General features: G+C 39.5%; 2 protein-coding genes and 1 pseudogene across 3 annotated transcripts; 1 reads left to right on the forward strand and 2 right to left on the reverse strand.

The window, feature by feature from the left end:
* The window catches only part of LOC148721265 (QRFP-like peptide receptor), a 108,412-nt pseudogene that overhangs the window by 24,025 nt on the left and 70,807 nt on the right, over positions 1 to 13,580 (reverse strand).
* LOC148721268 (uncharacterized) lies at positions 6,727 to 10,525 on the forward strand. Of its 2 annotated transcripts, none has more exons than XM_088735879.1 (3): positions 6,727 to 7,475; positions 7,683 to 7,739; positions 8,241 to 10,525. In XM_088735879.1, the coding sequence occupies exon 3, from the start codon at positions 8,589 to 8,591 to the stop codon at positions 10,398 to 10,400; it is 1,812 nt and encodes a 603-aa protein (XP_088592005.1). In that variant the 5' UTR covers positions 6,727 to 7,475; positions 7,683 to 7,739; positions 8,241 to 8,588; the 3' UTR covers positions 10,401 to 10,525. The 2 variants fall into 2 exon arrangements, with proteins under 2 accessions (XP_088592005.1, XP_088592006.1); XM_088735880.1 differs by having other exon boundaries at positions 6,727 to 7,319.
* LOC148721269 (uncharacterized) lies at positions 10,628 to 11,407 on the reverse strand. The gene has a single exon (XM_088735918.1). It carries the CDS (start codon positions 11,402 to 11,404, stop codon positions 10,787 to 10,789), a length of 618 nt encoding a protein of 205 aa, XP_088592044.1. The 5' UTR covers positions 11,405 to 11,407; the 3' UTR covers positions 10,628 to 10,786.

A 13,580-nucleotide genomic window follows, 5' to 3' on the forward strand; every position in this document is an offset into this window, starting at 1 on the left:
GCGCAAGGCCTAACCTACAGCACTGACTATTTTCAACGACTGACTCTGGAAAGCTGGTTTACTAACTTAGAACAGACTCCCCTAAACAGATGTCAACAACTACCCGCTCCATACAAACGACTCATTCACGACATAAACATCACAAACGACCGAAAAAGAACGACCTAACTTCACCGACAGATCGAAACAGACCAATCACGACCGACTTACGTCACTTGAGTCTTACAGCCAATAACATCACGGCAAAACCAACCGATCATTTCACACGAACTGGAATAAGAACATTCTACTGACAACAATCATTGACTTGACTCTGATGATGACTTCCGCACAGGTTGTCGAAACGTCAGTCACTACCACCGACAACAGTCCTTCTCAGGACTACACTCACCCGGACGATCAGACTACACCTTCACATGTTACCCCCGGGTTCAAACCATTTACTGCAAAATATGAATTCAAAAACTGGTTCAGAGAACTAAAAATCTCTGAAGGTGAGTTTGTAATCGTCGGACCGCAAACCCTTAAAGTGCCCGTGAGATCAAAATTTCCGTACATAATTTTTTTCCATTTTCGTGTTCAGTGTGTCTCCTTCACCTAGTCTGCAAAATTTCAGTTTAGACCGAGCACCAAAAATGTATTTTTTTTCGGGCCATTAAATTCACGATTTCTCGTCCGCCATTATTTGATAATGTTGCGGAAGTTTATTACTACTTTCCGATCCTATTTTTGGCCAAAAACTGCACATAGCATAAATTCAAAAATTAAGTCGAAAATTGATAAAGTAAGAGCTCCTTTTTCTCAATTCTGGAATAAAGTAATTCCAAGATATCCCAAGTGACTTGCAGTCTTTGTTTGAAGGGTGTTTAAGTTAAATTATCACCCTTCTGCACACAAACTTCTGTACGCCCGTGTGCAAAATTGAAACATTTCTTTTCAACCGTCTTAGCCGGTCAAAATGTTAGAAAGAAGATCTTCAGAAGGAAAACAAACTTTTGAAGAGTCCTCAAGCACAATACTATGTTTTTATGTTTTGTTTTATAATGTGTCGATTGCGATTGACTCCAATGAAATAATCTGGCGGAAAGGAATGTTCCTTTGTCTACTTTCCAATTAGGTTATTAGAGATATCTACTGTAAGCATATTTTAGAAATCCAAGCGAAAATGGGCGCGAATTGGTCGTCTTCTGAGTCCGTCTACATATGTTTGCACCTCAGCAACTTCCACTTCAACGATACAGTCGGCTCGTTTGTCGCTGCTGAGCCCTACTGGCTGAAAATCGTTCCCTAACCCGGCTAAGAAGTCCACTTTGGTGGAGTCTTGTTGCTTCGTGTAGACGGCCGGTGGTAAAGCCCCTTCCTTGTCCTTCGTAGTTTCCACCCGAACTGTCCTTTGCCTCCGGCGAGGAACGTTACTTCTTCGCGAATTCTTTCATAACACTTTCAGTCTCGGGGTAAATTGACATTTGCAAACTCCGTCGTCTGAGGGACAGGATAGCGGGATTTTTTTGGCTGCTCATTTTGTTACTCTCTTCAGCGACTCCTTGGTAATTATCCCAAAATCTTGAGAACAATGCGGTGAAAGTCTCATGCTTAAAATAGGAAATTACCTGTTGATTCTCCGCAGCTGTTGTGAGCAACGTGCACAATTCAATGTCTTCGAGATTATCGTTGCTAATTGAAACTATGCTGTTGTGCAGGAGGCGTATTCCTTGGAGAAGTTTTAGTGAGACTCGAGTTTTATTAAACAAAGTTTATTTAGGGTCATTGGTTGCCGTGGTTTCCTTTATACTATACCTTTGTTTCACCTCATAAACGGTCTTTGCGATGTTGTCATTTACATACGATACTTTGTCTGCGGTATCTTGAAGAGGCATGTGTGCTTTCTCTATGCTTTGAGTCCAAAACTGTTCTAGAGACTTTCAAGGACTCTAAGAACGACACAGTACCAGTGAGTCCCGATGCTAGTTTAAAGCGACTTGTAGCAACATTCGATACGAATAAAGTCTTCTTCACAGAACAGATGCCACGAACTTGCGTATAAGTACACGTTTCATCCGTTCCATCACTTGCTGCTTTCTGACTAGAGCCCGTCAAGGTTTTAACGCTTTTCTCAGAAGGACAGAGTCTCCTGGGTCAATGAACGCTATCCTAGCCTGTCTTCAAATTCTTTACAAGCTTAAGACCTCGACTTGCTCTTTAGAAGTAGTTCAACTTCTAGGCTTAAGAAAATTCGAGCCATGTGGTAAAGTTCAACATCAAAATCTCCTAGGCCATATTTGCTGGGCAATTCTGTTAGACCAGGGATCTGGCGTACTCCTACTGATATGTAATTCCAGCTTTTAGGATATTTAGGGCGATGCGGTCTTTTGTAAGCTATCAGTAAAAGCCCACCACAAATGTCAGTTGTCAGTTAGATTTTCAGCGATTTTTCAGTTGTCAGTTAAAATTTTGGCCATTTGTCAGTTGTCAGTGAACCCCATCCAGACTCTCATGTGTCGTCTGCTGTTTAAAAACCTAAAGCTTAGTCTCATTGGCTACACTTTCCTCTGTTCCAGTTTCAGCCCGAGGCCTGGGTTTTATCACAGAACTCGTGCAGCACATCACTCCCCTGCTCTTTTGTCTAAATTGATGGTTCAGGAGGGCATACACGAAGGGGTTGACAGCTGAATTAAGCAACACCATCATGTCAACGATAGTGATATGGACAAACTTAATGTTGAGAGTCGTTAGGAATCCTAACACGTATTCAACTGACTCTGCTCCCCAACAAATTGCAAATATGACACTGACTGTTATGATCATCAAAGCGGCGCGTTTTCGTAGAAAGAAAGAGAAAGTAGTGTCAGCTCAAAAGCTATGGCCAATATGATTGTGACGATCAAGACCTTTTTTTAACTTTTCCGTTCACGGCTGTCCCTATAACAGGCAGTTTGTCCCTCGATTAACTTTTCATACCATTCCCATGCAGTAGGAGAGGATGTGCCAATAAGAAATTTGCCTGAAATTAATAAAAGACCCGAAGGCAGTCTAAAAAAGATTTGCAAAAGTTTCATTAAAGCAGCCTAAGGAACTTGGGACATAATTTCTTTCCGTGGATTTTCATCAACTTACAGTAGAGGCACCTGGCTCTATGACAAGGGGCTACTTTCTGTTTCTATTTGCTTTGTTTTATCAAATCAACCAGGATGCCTTTCCTCGAAAAAAATGGAATTTCTGGCGTTTGAGTGCCAACGAATAAGCCGGAAATTAAATATTTCTGCGGCACGAGAGCAACAGGGCAAGGGCCTGGGTCCTTGAGTATAGATGTATTATGGGTATAGTGATACGAGTATTAAAGCTTGTGATTACACGTGGGCAATCATTCTAGACCTACACCTTCTCAGCTATTGCTAAGTTTATTTATTTATTTATTTTTTGTAAGTATGCATATAGCCTAGTAGGAAGGTTACGTGAGCTTGTGCCTAGTTCCTACCCAGATTTCCTGTCTCTTTTTCTCTACGGGGTATTTTACAGCAGTTTTTTCTGGCCACCGTTCTAACCACGATGTTTGTTAGTGGTTGCTAAGCTCTCGGTATGTCTTTTTGTCGCGTGCTTTGATAACGATTACTGAAAATGCAATGTTTTTGAGTATGTGTTCCTTTATTATTGTACGCTGGTGCTCGGCCGAAACATGCAAAATAAACCTAATGGTTCACTACATTAGTGTCTGTTAAGAAGTGTAGCTGAAATAAACCGCTTCTTTGTAGTTTAACCTTAAAAGGTTTAATTTACAGTTGTTGACGTAAATGTAATTTTTGTACATAATGCATTCTTTTCCCATATGGGGAGTTTTTCTAACCATTTTCCACTGCATTATCGCAGTAGGGTAGGACTAGAACGGAACATATGCGATCCATGCGAGTAGTCCACCCAATAAATCCCACCCATCCCACCCCAGGGGAGGACATCCATCACGCAGTAATCTCGTGCGTGGTCATCATTACTGATATCTGTAAAATGCGCCAACTTAAAAACCAGAAATGTGATGTGGCGGCTCGTTTACTGATTCCTGTCATGTATCGCTTAGAGGGTTATTTGAATTACTTAAGCCAAACTAGGAAAACACAAAGAGGACATCTTCCTCTACAAATTGAAATAAAAGGCCATTAATACACATTATGAATAATCGAGTTTCACCAACCAACTGCATCCCAGTGGAACTAATTTATGATCAATTCTGACAACCACTGAAGGCCTTACATCATAATTGAATAAATAGGGTCGCGTATTTGAACGTAGATTAAACTTCAGCTGTCCCAATTTATAATTATCTGAGGTGCTACTCAAATTAGAAAACCTTACTGTGGTGGTTCGAATTATAACGGGAGAACATGGTACATGTATTCTACTGCTTCGTTTTCGCCGTTTTAGCTTCCCTAATACCAGAAGGACAAGGTGAGATTCTCCTTCTAAGAGCTGTTTCCTTGCTCACGTCTAATTACTATTCCAAAGTTTGCGAAAGCATTATTTTCCTTTTTTTTCTATCTTTATTTACACAGCTAAGCCTTGAAATATTCAAGCGAACTTATTCTACTAGTATTGGATATATGAATTATTTAATCTAAAAATGTTTTCCCCTTGGACTGCAATAAGATAAGCTCGTACAGATTTTGTTAGATGTTCACATATTTTGAAGTTATTTTACGACACATGTTATGGAAATGAGAAGACTACAAAGGATATAATGTAAGGGTAATATGGCTTTTAGCAACCAAAAGAGGAAAAACATTTTCTGTTTCTACAACGGTATCCAAAAACCCCATTTTCGACTTTTGGATCCCGCTCGATGGCTCAATAATGCCCAACGGGGACGATCCTCAAAATAGCCTCTTCTGAAGCAAAATGTAACTAGTTTGGAAATTTTAGAAATAAGACACTGGCTGATAATTTTGGACAATACAGCCTGTAGCTGGAAAATACTAAACTTTCACTTTTCCATTAAAAGTAAAATAACAAGGGATTTGAAAATAATATGATAACGAATTGAATTAGGAAACGGAACTCTGTTGTTTCTGCTGTCATCCTGATAAAGAATAGTCAATAGGCAGCTGTCAGTACTTGGTATGTAAGGTAAGCAAAGTGGCTCTTATTAATGAGAAAAACAGATTGTTCTGTGAGTAAGTAGGTTATATCCTGCTCGAAAATTCTCCCTTTTAACGATTTTGAGAGAAGGCAGTACTTGAGAGGTGTTGAAATCTGAGCCGCCAAACCAGTTGACAAATCCGGCCGATGAAGACGCAAGCTACAAGCCGTCGGTGACCATAAACTGTATCACAGAAGGAAAATTAGCGCTTTTTTCAAACTGAAATAGCATGCAAATTATTTGCGCTATCCCGATAAAAGTTTAACAAATCGGCCTTTACTCTTATCGAAAACAATTTCATCATCTCATTGGTGAAAATGTTGTGGACCCACGAGGCTCAGCCCAGTGAGTCCAAACATTTTGACCACAGTAACTATGATGATGACTATTGACATGTGATTCGAAAAAGACGATAGCTTTTTTAGTGAACGAATTTCTAGAGATTGTGCATACCATGAAATCAATAGGTCAGAAATGCCTTTTTCTTCTAAGTATAAAAAAAAAACAGCGATCTACGGTTTACATAACCTGTGATTAAACAAACGGAACGTTAGAATAAAAATCCAGGCCGTGATGTGTTGGTTCAAGAAAATTTCAAAATCAGACAAAGCAAATCTCTTGAAGGCTGAATGAAGTATAAGATCTGTTCGACCGTCTGTCTATTAAGAAGAGACAGCCACAGAAGAAAGGTTTACTGTCAGCCTTAAGAATAGAAAAAGTTCGCCCTTTGATGTCGTACACGTAAAACGCGGACCTCCTTACGAATTTTGTTTTTCAGGAAAAATGCTTTGGAGATTTACTTATGTTCTTGTCTGTGTTTCGTTCACCAACCTTGCAACCTCTGAGGATCAATGCAGGACAGAAGTAAACATTCGTGGCATGGCTCTCAAAGGTTTTGTTTCCAAGAGAATGACAGTAGTAGCTCCTGATATCTGTGATATTTTATGTGAAAGGGAAGTTACCTGCCAGAGCTATAATTTCAAAAGAAAAGAACAGATCTGTGAATTAAACAACCGCATAAAGGACGCAAGAGCTGAGAATTTCCGCTCCGTAGATCCAGCGTGGTTTTATATCCGGCGTTTGAACGGAAGAGGTAAGTACTTGACCAAGCATTTTAAATGATAGTTAGACATATTTTAGTCATACTTCCCACTTTACAAACAGCCAACATTTTCTGATCTTCCGCGCTTTCCGTAAAAAAAAATAACTAAAAGCCTTAAACAGTGGGCTTATGAGTGAGAGGACCCCGCCTCTCAAGGTCAGGTTGATGTCTGACAGAGAGTTTAACCATTCTCAGCCAAAGAAGGACATTCAAGTGAAAGGAATTCGAACACACCTACGAATACTTTGTTTTCAACTATTTATCCTATACCAGCTCCCTTGGGTTCGATTTCGGAGTTAGCAGCTCGTTCATGCCATGAGATAAAAGCAAGCGAAAGGAAAGACATTGCAAGTAGCAACTACTGGCTGGATCCATCTGGCACTGGGAAAGCAGTTCTGGTTTATTGTGATATGTATTTGGAAGGTTAATCACATTGTTTTAAGTCACTTCTGGTTTCCTTCTTTGTTAAATTCGTCGATTCTTTAGATCAATCTTCTTCGGTGCAGCATGAATCACGCCGGGCTGGCGCGCGCTATGAAGCGGAACAATCATTGTCTACTAATATGGCGTCTGTGACCGTGTGTTTCTTAGAGAAGACTGGAACTGAGTTCAATGCCTGTCGAAAAATGCCTCCGAGCGGTCCTTGGGTTAGTCCGAAGGCGCCAAAGCTCAAATTTGCTTAAAGTAAACAAGTTTGCCCGTCATTTCGATACCAAACATGCAATACTTTCTTCGATGTTCGCGTGAAAAGAGACAGCAGAGGTTATAGTAAAAGGGAAGGTAAGGTTTTCTTGTCGTTCGTATGGTATTTTTGGCCCGGATAGTCTTTTAAATATTTATTCTTATCCGAAAAATTTTGTTACGAAGAGAAACTTCAAAGCCTTGACTAGAACTCTATGATGTTTGTTTTCCTAATTTTGCATTCTTTTCTTAGTTTTTAATGAGTTAATATTTAGGATGCCGCCCAAAAAGAACACGCGCTTTAACTTGGCTCAATACATGAAAGATCGGAAGGTTGCAAGAGAGAAAGCTGTTAATGAAAATCGCAAGCTACAGGCAGAATACAAAAAAGTCCAACGAACCCAGGAAAAGGCGAGATAACATATTTAATTTGTCGTTTTAACGTAAACTAGTAGTGGTGCTTTGAGAATGTTTTATATTTCGAATATTAGAGAATTTGTATCAAGGTATTTTAGGCAAGTGGTGGAAGTGCGAGTACAGGGAGGCTTGTATTTCAATTTTGACAAGGTAGGAAATTAAAAATAATAATAATAATGATAATAATAATAACAATTTTATTTATAAACTGGGTAATGGTTTGTGCATCCCCCTGTACCTCCCTACACAAATATTTGTTAACACCCCCCAGCTTTTTTATCTGTTTGAACTTTATATGAACTTTAAAAATTAACCAATCAGTGCATAAGAAATGACATGTTTAATTGATGCTTTCAGTTGGCCGCAGTAAGGAAACGATGCAGGGACATAACAAATGAGTTTGAAAATATTACTGTGAGTATACTCTTGGTTCCTCATTGTGGTTGTTTTACCAGTACCAGTAATTGTGCTGCAAAAAACTGCTGTGCACAACTTCTGACTGTAGATTTTCATTAATGAGTGGATAGATACAATTTTATGCCAATTTTTGATAAAAACATTAATGGAAACATATTCAATTTTGTGAGAAGAAAAATTATTTTTACAAGTTAAATTTTGGTGGACTGGCCACTTAACACAGAGCCAGTACCAGAATGACAGCCAGTGCCAGGCTTCTATGCCAGTGCCTGGGCAAGAAACCTGAGTGTGTGCCTGTGTTCATTTGGTCAGTCAGAAGACTGTCATAAATGATGGTGTCTCTAAACTATAAACATCAAAATATCAAATGTAAGATATGGCGAGATACAATTGTTGTGTTCAGATCTATAATGTTTACAATTTTGGTCTCATTGAACCACTTCTTGTTTTAATAAATGTGTTACTACCCAGTGTCTAATGAGTTAGTGATATTTTTAGACACATGAGGGACCGGTATCTCAGGCATGAACAAGAAGCCCTACTGCACTAGCTGATGGACAATCAACATTGGGACCAAGAATTGCAAGGAAAAGGAGGCATGAGACCATTGAAGCTGCTGCCAGAATTCATGGAAGCACAAATGAACATTCTTCAGCCTCTTTTGAGGGATTGTTTGACACTTTGCAGAAAAGATGCAAACTGGATACTCTCATAAGTTATGTGACAGGGAACAAGCAGTTGACTGATAGAGTAGTTTCCAAAGAATTTAAGAAAAATGTTTTAAAATTTGAAAAGTCAAATGACAACATTATACGAAGTATTGCAACATATTATGCAAGTGGTGTAATGGGCAAACGAAAGTACAAAAGTGTTAGACTGGTGCTTTCAATGAAATCAAATGAAAGTAAACCAGGGAAAAGAACAAGCATTTCAATTTGTAAAGGCTGTAAGGTACCAAAGCTTCTCACGTATAGTAACCTTGTGGAACAGTTAAAAAAGATTGATATTGGAACTGTTCATGAAATTGACCTAGACTATCTAGAGGGCTTAGAAACTGAAAACCCAGTGAATGGTGCATATAGAGACTTAAGACAACACCTTCCAATGCTTTCCAAATTTTATCTCTCTAAGAATATAAAACAAAGCTTGAAAGGCTTTACAGAATCAACAGGCACTTTTCAAATTGCTCTTGGTGGTGATGGATGCCCATTTGGCAAGAATGAGAGTGCATGTTCTTTCTTGGTCAGCTTCCTCAATGTTGGAAGAAGGGTGGCATCAAGTTATGATAACTTTCTAATTTTTGGTGCCAACTGTGATGAAAGTTCTCCTTTTACAAAGAAATATGTGAGGTCATTATTACCACAAATTGCAGAGTTAGAAAGAACCGAGTATGAATTTGAAGGCATTAAATTTAGGTTTAAGCTGGAGGAATTGCCAAATGACATGAAGATGCTTGCCATGTTGGCAGGTGAATTGACTATTAGCGCTAAGTATTTCTCGCCCTTTGAAAATGTTTCATTAGCTGATTGTAGGGATGTGAAGGGTACATTTGGAACTGACAGGTCAAACAAGTGGAAGCCATGGAATTACCAGCAAAGAGTAAATGTTGTCAACAAGGTTGAAGCATTTAAAAAAAGAGTAGCACTTGAAAAAATTTCTGTGAAGACAAAGAGATCTAAAATCACAGATTTCATTGCCAAACAAAGTAGTAGACAAGAATTTTTGCCTCTTTTAGGTTCTTATATTGATAAAGCTCACGTGGAACCCCTTCATCTGAAGAACAATGCTTGGCAGTACTTTTTTAAAGCAGTTTTGACAGAAGCTATAAGAAAATCTAAGTTGCCAGCTGATTGTAAAAAGTTTTCAGAGGTCCCATCTGATAGCCCTTTCACAAGAGTAGTTACAGCTTTACAAACAGAAGTAAAGACCAGGCGCCTTGCAAACAAGACAAAACAATGGTTCAATGAAACTCAAGGGTCTGGAGCTGATTTGCATTATAGATTTACTGGAAAAGATTCCCGTTGTTTTTGTCATAATTTCATGAGATTAATCAAGTGGCTTAGCTGTGAAAGCGACTCCAGGAAAGAACGTCAAACAGTTCTTGCTTTAGCTTACTTAGGTGTGAGGCTGAGAGACTGTGTTTCTCTCTTTAATAGATTTGAGATAACATTAGACCAGATTGATCAGCTTTCTATTGCCTGCTATGAGTATTTTAAAGTAAATTCAATGTTTTTGCCAAGGTCTGTAAATCCTACTGTCTGGACATTGGATCACATTGTCCCCACTCATTGTCGTCAAATGCTTGAAAAGTATGGGCAGGGGTTGGGAATGGTAACAATGGAAGGGCGAGAAGCAAAGCATGTGTTTCTGAAAAAATTAAGTGAAAATACAACATATCAAAAGAGATGGGTTGAAATATTTAGACATGAATATGTGATGCTGATTTGGCTGCCTCAGCATGGTTTTCAGCAGCCAGAATCTGCATGCAAAAATGTAGCCTACATCCCAGAAAGGGTATTCAGTGATCCATCTTATTGTTATTGGGGTCTGTTAAAAGCATGTCCTGAGGATGCTAAGTGCTGTTTTTGTGGGGACCCAATCATGAAATTTATAGAGCATAGTGTTAAGGATGGAAAGATTGCTCCACAGCTTTTGTAATTAATGCTAAATCTGTACACAGTCTGACTCAAAATCACTGTTGACTTGAGATTATATTATGATGTATTGTATTGGTAGCACATAGGACCTTTAAGATGGTGTTTGAATAAATTACACTTTGATCACCCTTCTGTTGTGTGGTTTTGATTAAAATTTGACCCAACAAAACAAATCAAACTGAATGGCATTCCAACATTGTTTCCAATATTGATAATGCAAGTCTATGGTATTTTAATATGATTTATTGGTAACTGTGCAGAGTGGAATACAATTAAGGGAAGGTAAGAAACTTCAAATCAGCTGAGTGCATAATGTTAGGACAACTTATAATTACAAACAGCCTGGAATATACCCCATTTTTTTTAGTTTTCATGACTTGTATATGCCTACGAAAAGGTGTAGCCAAATTCATTGGTGAATTTGTAGTGGGCTTTCACCACCACTTGCTGTGTCCTCTTGGTAAATGTGATGGTGAAAGGAGTTTCAGAACTTATGGAAACTTTTGAAGTTCCTTTACTTATTCCTTTACTCTTCTTCGTTAGGAATTCTCGAACTGAGTCGTTGTTTAGCTCGGATAAGTTGCCAAAATCTCGAATAAGTCTGTTCTCTCGGTGATAGTAGATGACATCTGTGTGTTTTTCTTCTTTGTACGAAACACCATAAGCGGAACGGGCCTTTTTAACGCTCTGTAAAATTAAGGAGAATATTTCCGAGGACATCGCCCGTTTAAACTCTACGGTCCAACCGCTTCGGGCCTTCATTCTTGGACTGAGGCGCCTATGGAGCATCTTTCGCCACATCTTTACTTCTCCCTCGAGGAGTGCTGACGCTGGAATTTGTGACATCTTAGCTCGTTTTAAAGAGCTTTGGCCCACACAGTGTTTTTCAAAAATTGAAGTGAGAGCTGTTTTCACTTCTTCTTTAAACAAAAAGAAATTATCGACTTCATTGCGTAGTGGACGCAGAGCCTCAGTGGCGTTCAAAATGGCATTTTGGACCGCCATTTTGAAAACTGTTTTATACTTTTATTCGTATCTCTGCTGTTCAATTTCAAACAACAGCGGGCGGCAAAGTTCCGCTTCACAGCGCGCGCCAGCCCGGCGTGAATTGAAAATTTTCATCATGCACTAGTTGAGAATTCAGCGGGAACTTTGTTCTGTGGTTCCCGCTTTTCATAAAAAAGCCAAAAAGGGCAAAAAGTCGCACCAACGGACAAGCTGAAACTAAACTGAATTTTGATGAAAGTTTGAAAAACATTCTTGCTTCAATATTGCAGGCATTGTCCATTTAATTGAAAGAAAATATTAAAATTCTGTTGTGTTGTGTGGCCATGATTGTCAATTAAGTACAATGTACTGTTTCCCTGATAAAAAATACAAACATATTTCTGTGGAACAATAATCGTTACGCCCCACTTTAACAGACAAGCTGGACCGGTCTATTAAAACTGAGTAATATTTATGAATAAAGGCTGATAGTTTCTCAAGAAACTGTTTGGGGCTGCGTCGGTGGGGGTAACGAAATAATTTCAATAAATCAACAAAGTTGAAATGGTAAATTGGCCACCCTCACGATTATAAAAGCTGACGTTTCGAGCGTTAGCCCTTCGTCCGAGCGAATAGAGGAATTGTGGTTTGTGTGTGCTTTTAAAGGCAGAAAATAGAGCTACGTGATTGGTGGGAACATGGCAACGAGAAAAACACGAATAAATTAGTGGAATGAAAAGCGTTCGTTGATACCTGTGGGATTTAGACTGCCGGTTTGAAAGGTGAGCTTTTGTTCAAGAGTTTACGGGTTTCCGTGCTACCTAAGTGTAACTGGGAAAGACCGCAGATTGCCATATGTTGCTTGGAATGATTAGGCAAGTTAAAATGTCTAGCGACTGGTTTCGATGTGTCCTTGTCATTCCTCTCCACGTCGCGAAGGTGTTCTCGGAATAGGTCACCTAGTCTTCTGCCTGTTTCGCCGATGTAAATCTTTTTGCAATAAGTGCAAGTTATGCAGTAGATTACATTGGCGGAGGTGCACGTGAAGTGATCGGTGATCTTAATGGATCGTTTGGGTCCCGATATTTTCTCAGTGTTGTGAATGAAAGGACGCATTTTGCATCGTGCACGAGCGCATTTAAAAGTGTCTGGTTGGTCATTAGTCTGAAAAGAACTTCTGACCAAAAAATTACCTACGTTTTTGTCGCGTTTGAATGAAATGAGCAGAGGCTGCGAAAAGATAGTGCTTGTCCCTGGATCGTTTTGAAGTAATTTAAAGTTTTTAAGAATGATGGATTTAACGGATTTGTTGTGAGGGTGAATGGAATGCGGTCGGAATCTTCCTTTTGTGACGTTTGTAGTGCTGAATGTCGATCAATAAGTTGGGCGCGGTGGTAACCCGCTTGAACGACAGAATCAGGTAACCACGTTTATCGAATAACTGGCACATTGACTCTGATTTGTGGTGGAAATCAGAGTCATCGCTACATAAAGGACGAAGTCTTAGAAACTGAGAGAAAGGAATGGAATTCTTAACGTGAGATGGATGCGAAGACGAATACAACAAGTAATTATGCGAGTCTGTAGCTTTGTTATACACACTAGTGCATAAACCGTTGCCTTCAATTGAAACTTTGATGTCTCTTTCAGAGCCGGGTGAAAAGAATTGACTGCGGTTATGAATTGAGTCAGCTCCTCTCTGGTAGAAGAGGTGGCGCCGATGCAGTCGTCGATGTAGCGACCGTAGAGTTCAGGTTTGGAGCCGTTGTATTAGTGTTCGACAAAACCTACAAAAAGATTGGCATAGCTAGGTCCCATTTTGGTACCCATGGCTACACCATTGGTTTTTGTGTACCCGTGGCTACAACACTGGTTTCTTGACAAAACCTCCCGAGGGGACCAGAGGAGCTAACTGGTTTGTTTGTCGATCTGGAGATAAAAGCATCGCTAGTGAAAGATCTGTGGGAGGAATTGGGAATCGAGTGAATGGAAATGGAACTGCAACATCTCTGCTTTGATTTTCTGGAGGAATCGAGACTGGTGGTAATTTTTTGGCGGAATTATTCGCTTCGGGCGACGGACACTTTTAAAATAGGTTTCCGGCCTTTTAGCAGTTGAACACCAACATTGCGCTAACTCGCCGAAAACGCTTGAAAATGGCCTGAGACGCTAGGAATCAACAAAGAAAACAACA

This window comes from Stylophora pistillata, chromosome 10, assembly GCF_964205215.1.
Source record: "Stylophora pistillata chromosome 10, jaStyPist1.2, whole genome shotgun sequence".
Lineage (NCBI taxonomy): Eukaryota > Metazoa > Cnidaria > Anthozoa > Scleractinia > Pocilloporidae > Stylophora > Stylophora pistillata.

Excerpts from the sequence above, each read along its gene's own strand:
- LOC148721268 (XM_088735879.1), top strand. The coding sequence starts at position 8,589 with ATGGGCAAACGAAAGTACAAAAGTGTTAGACTGGTGCTTTCAATGAAA.
- LOC148721269 (XM_088735918.1), bottom strand. The coding sequence starts at position 11,404 with ATGGCGGTCCAAAATGCCATTTTGAACGCCACTGAGGCTCTGCGTCCA.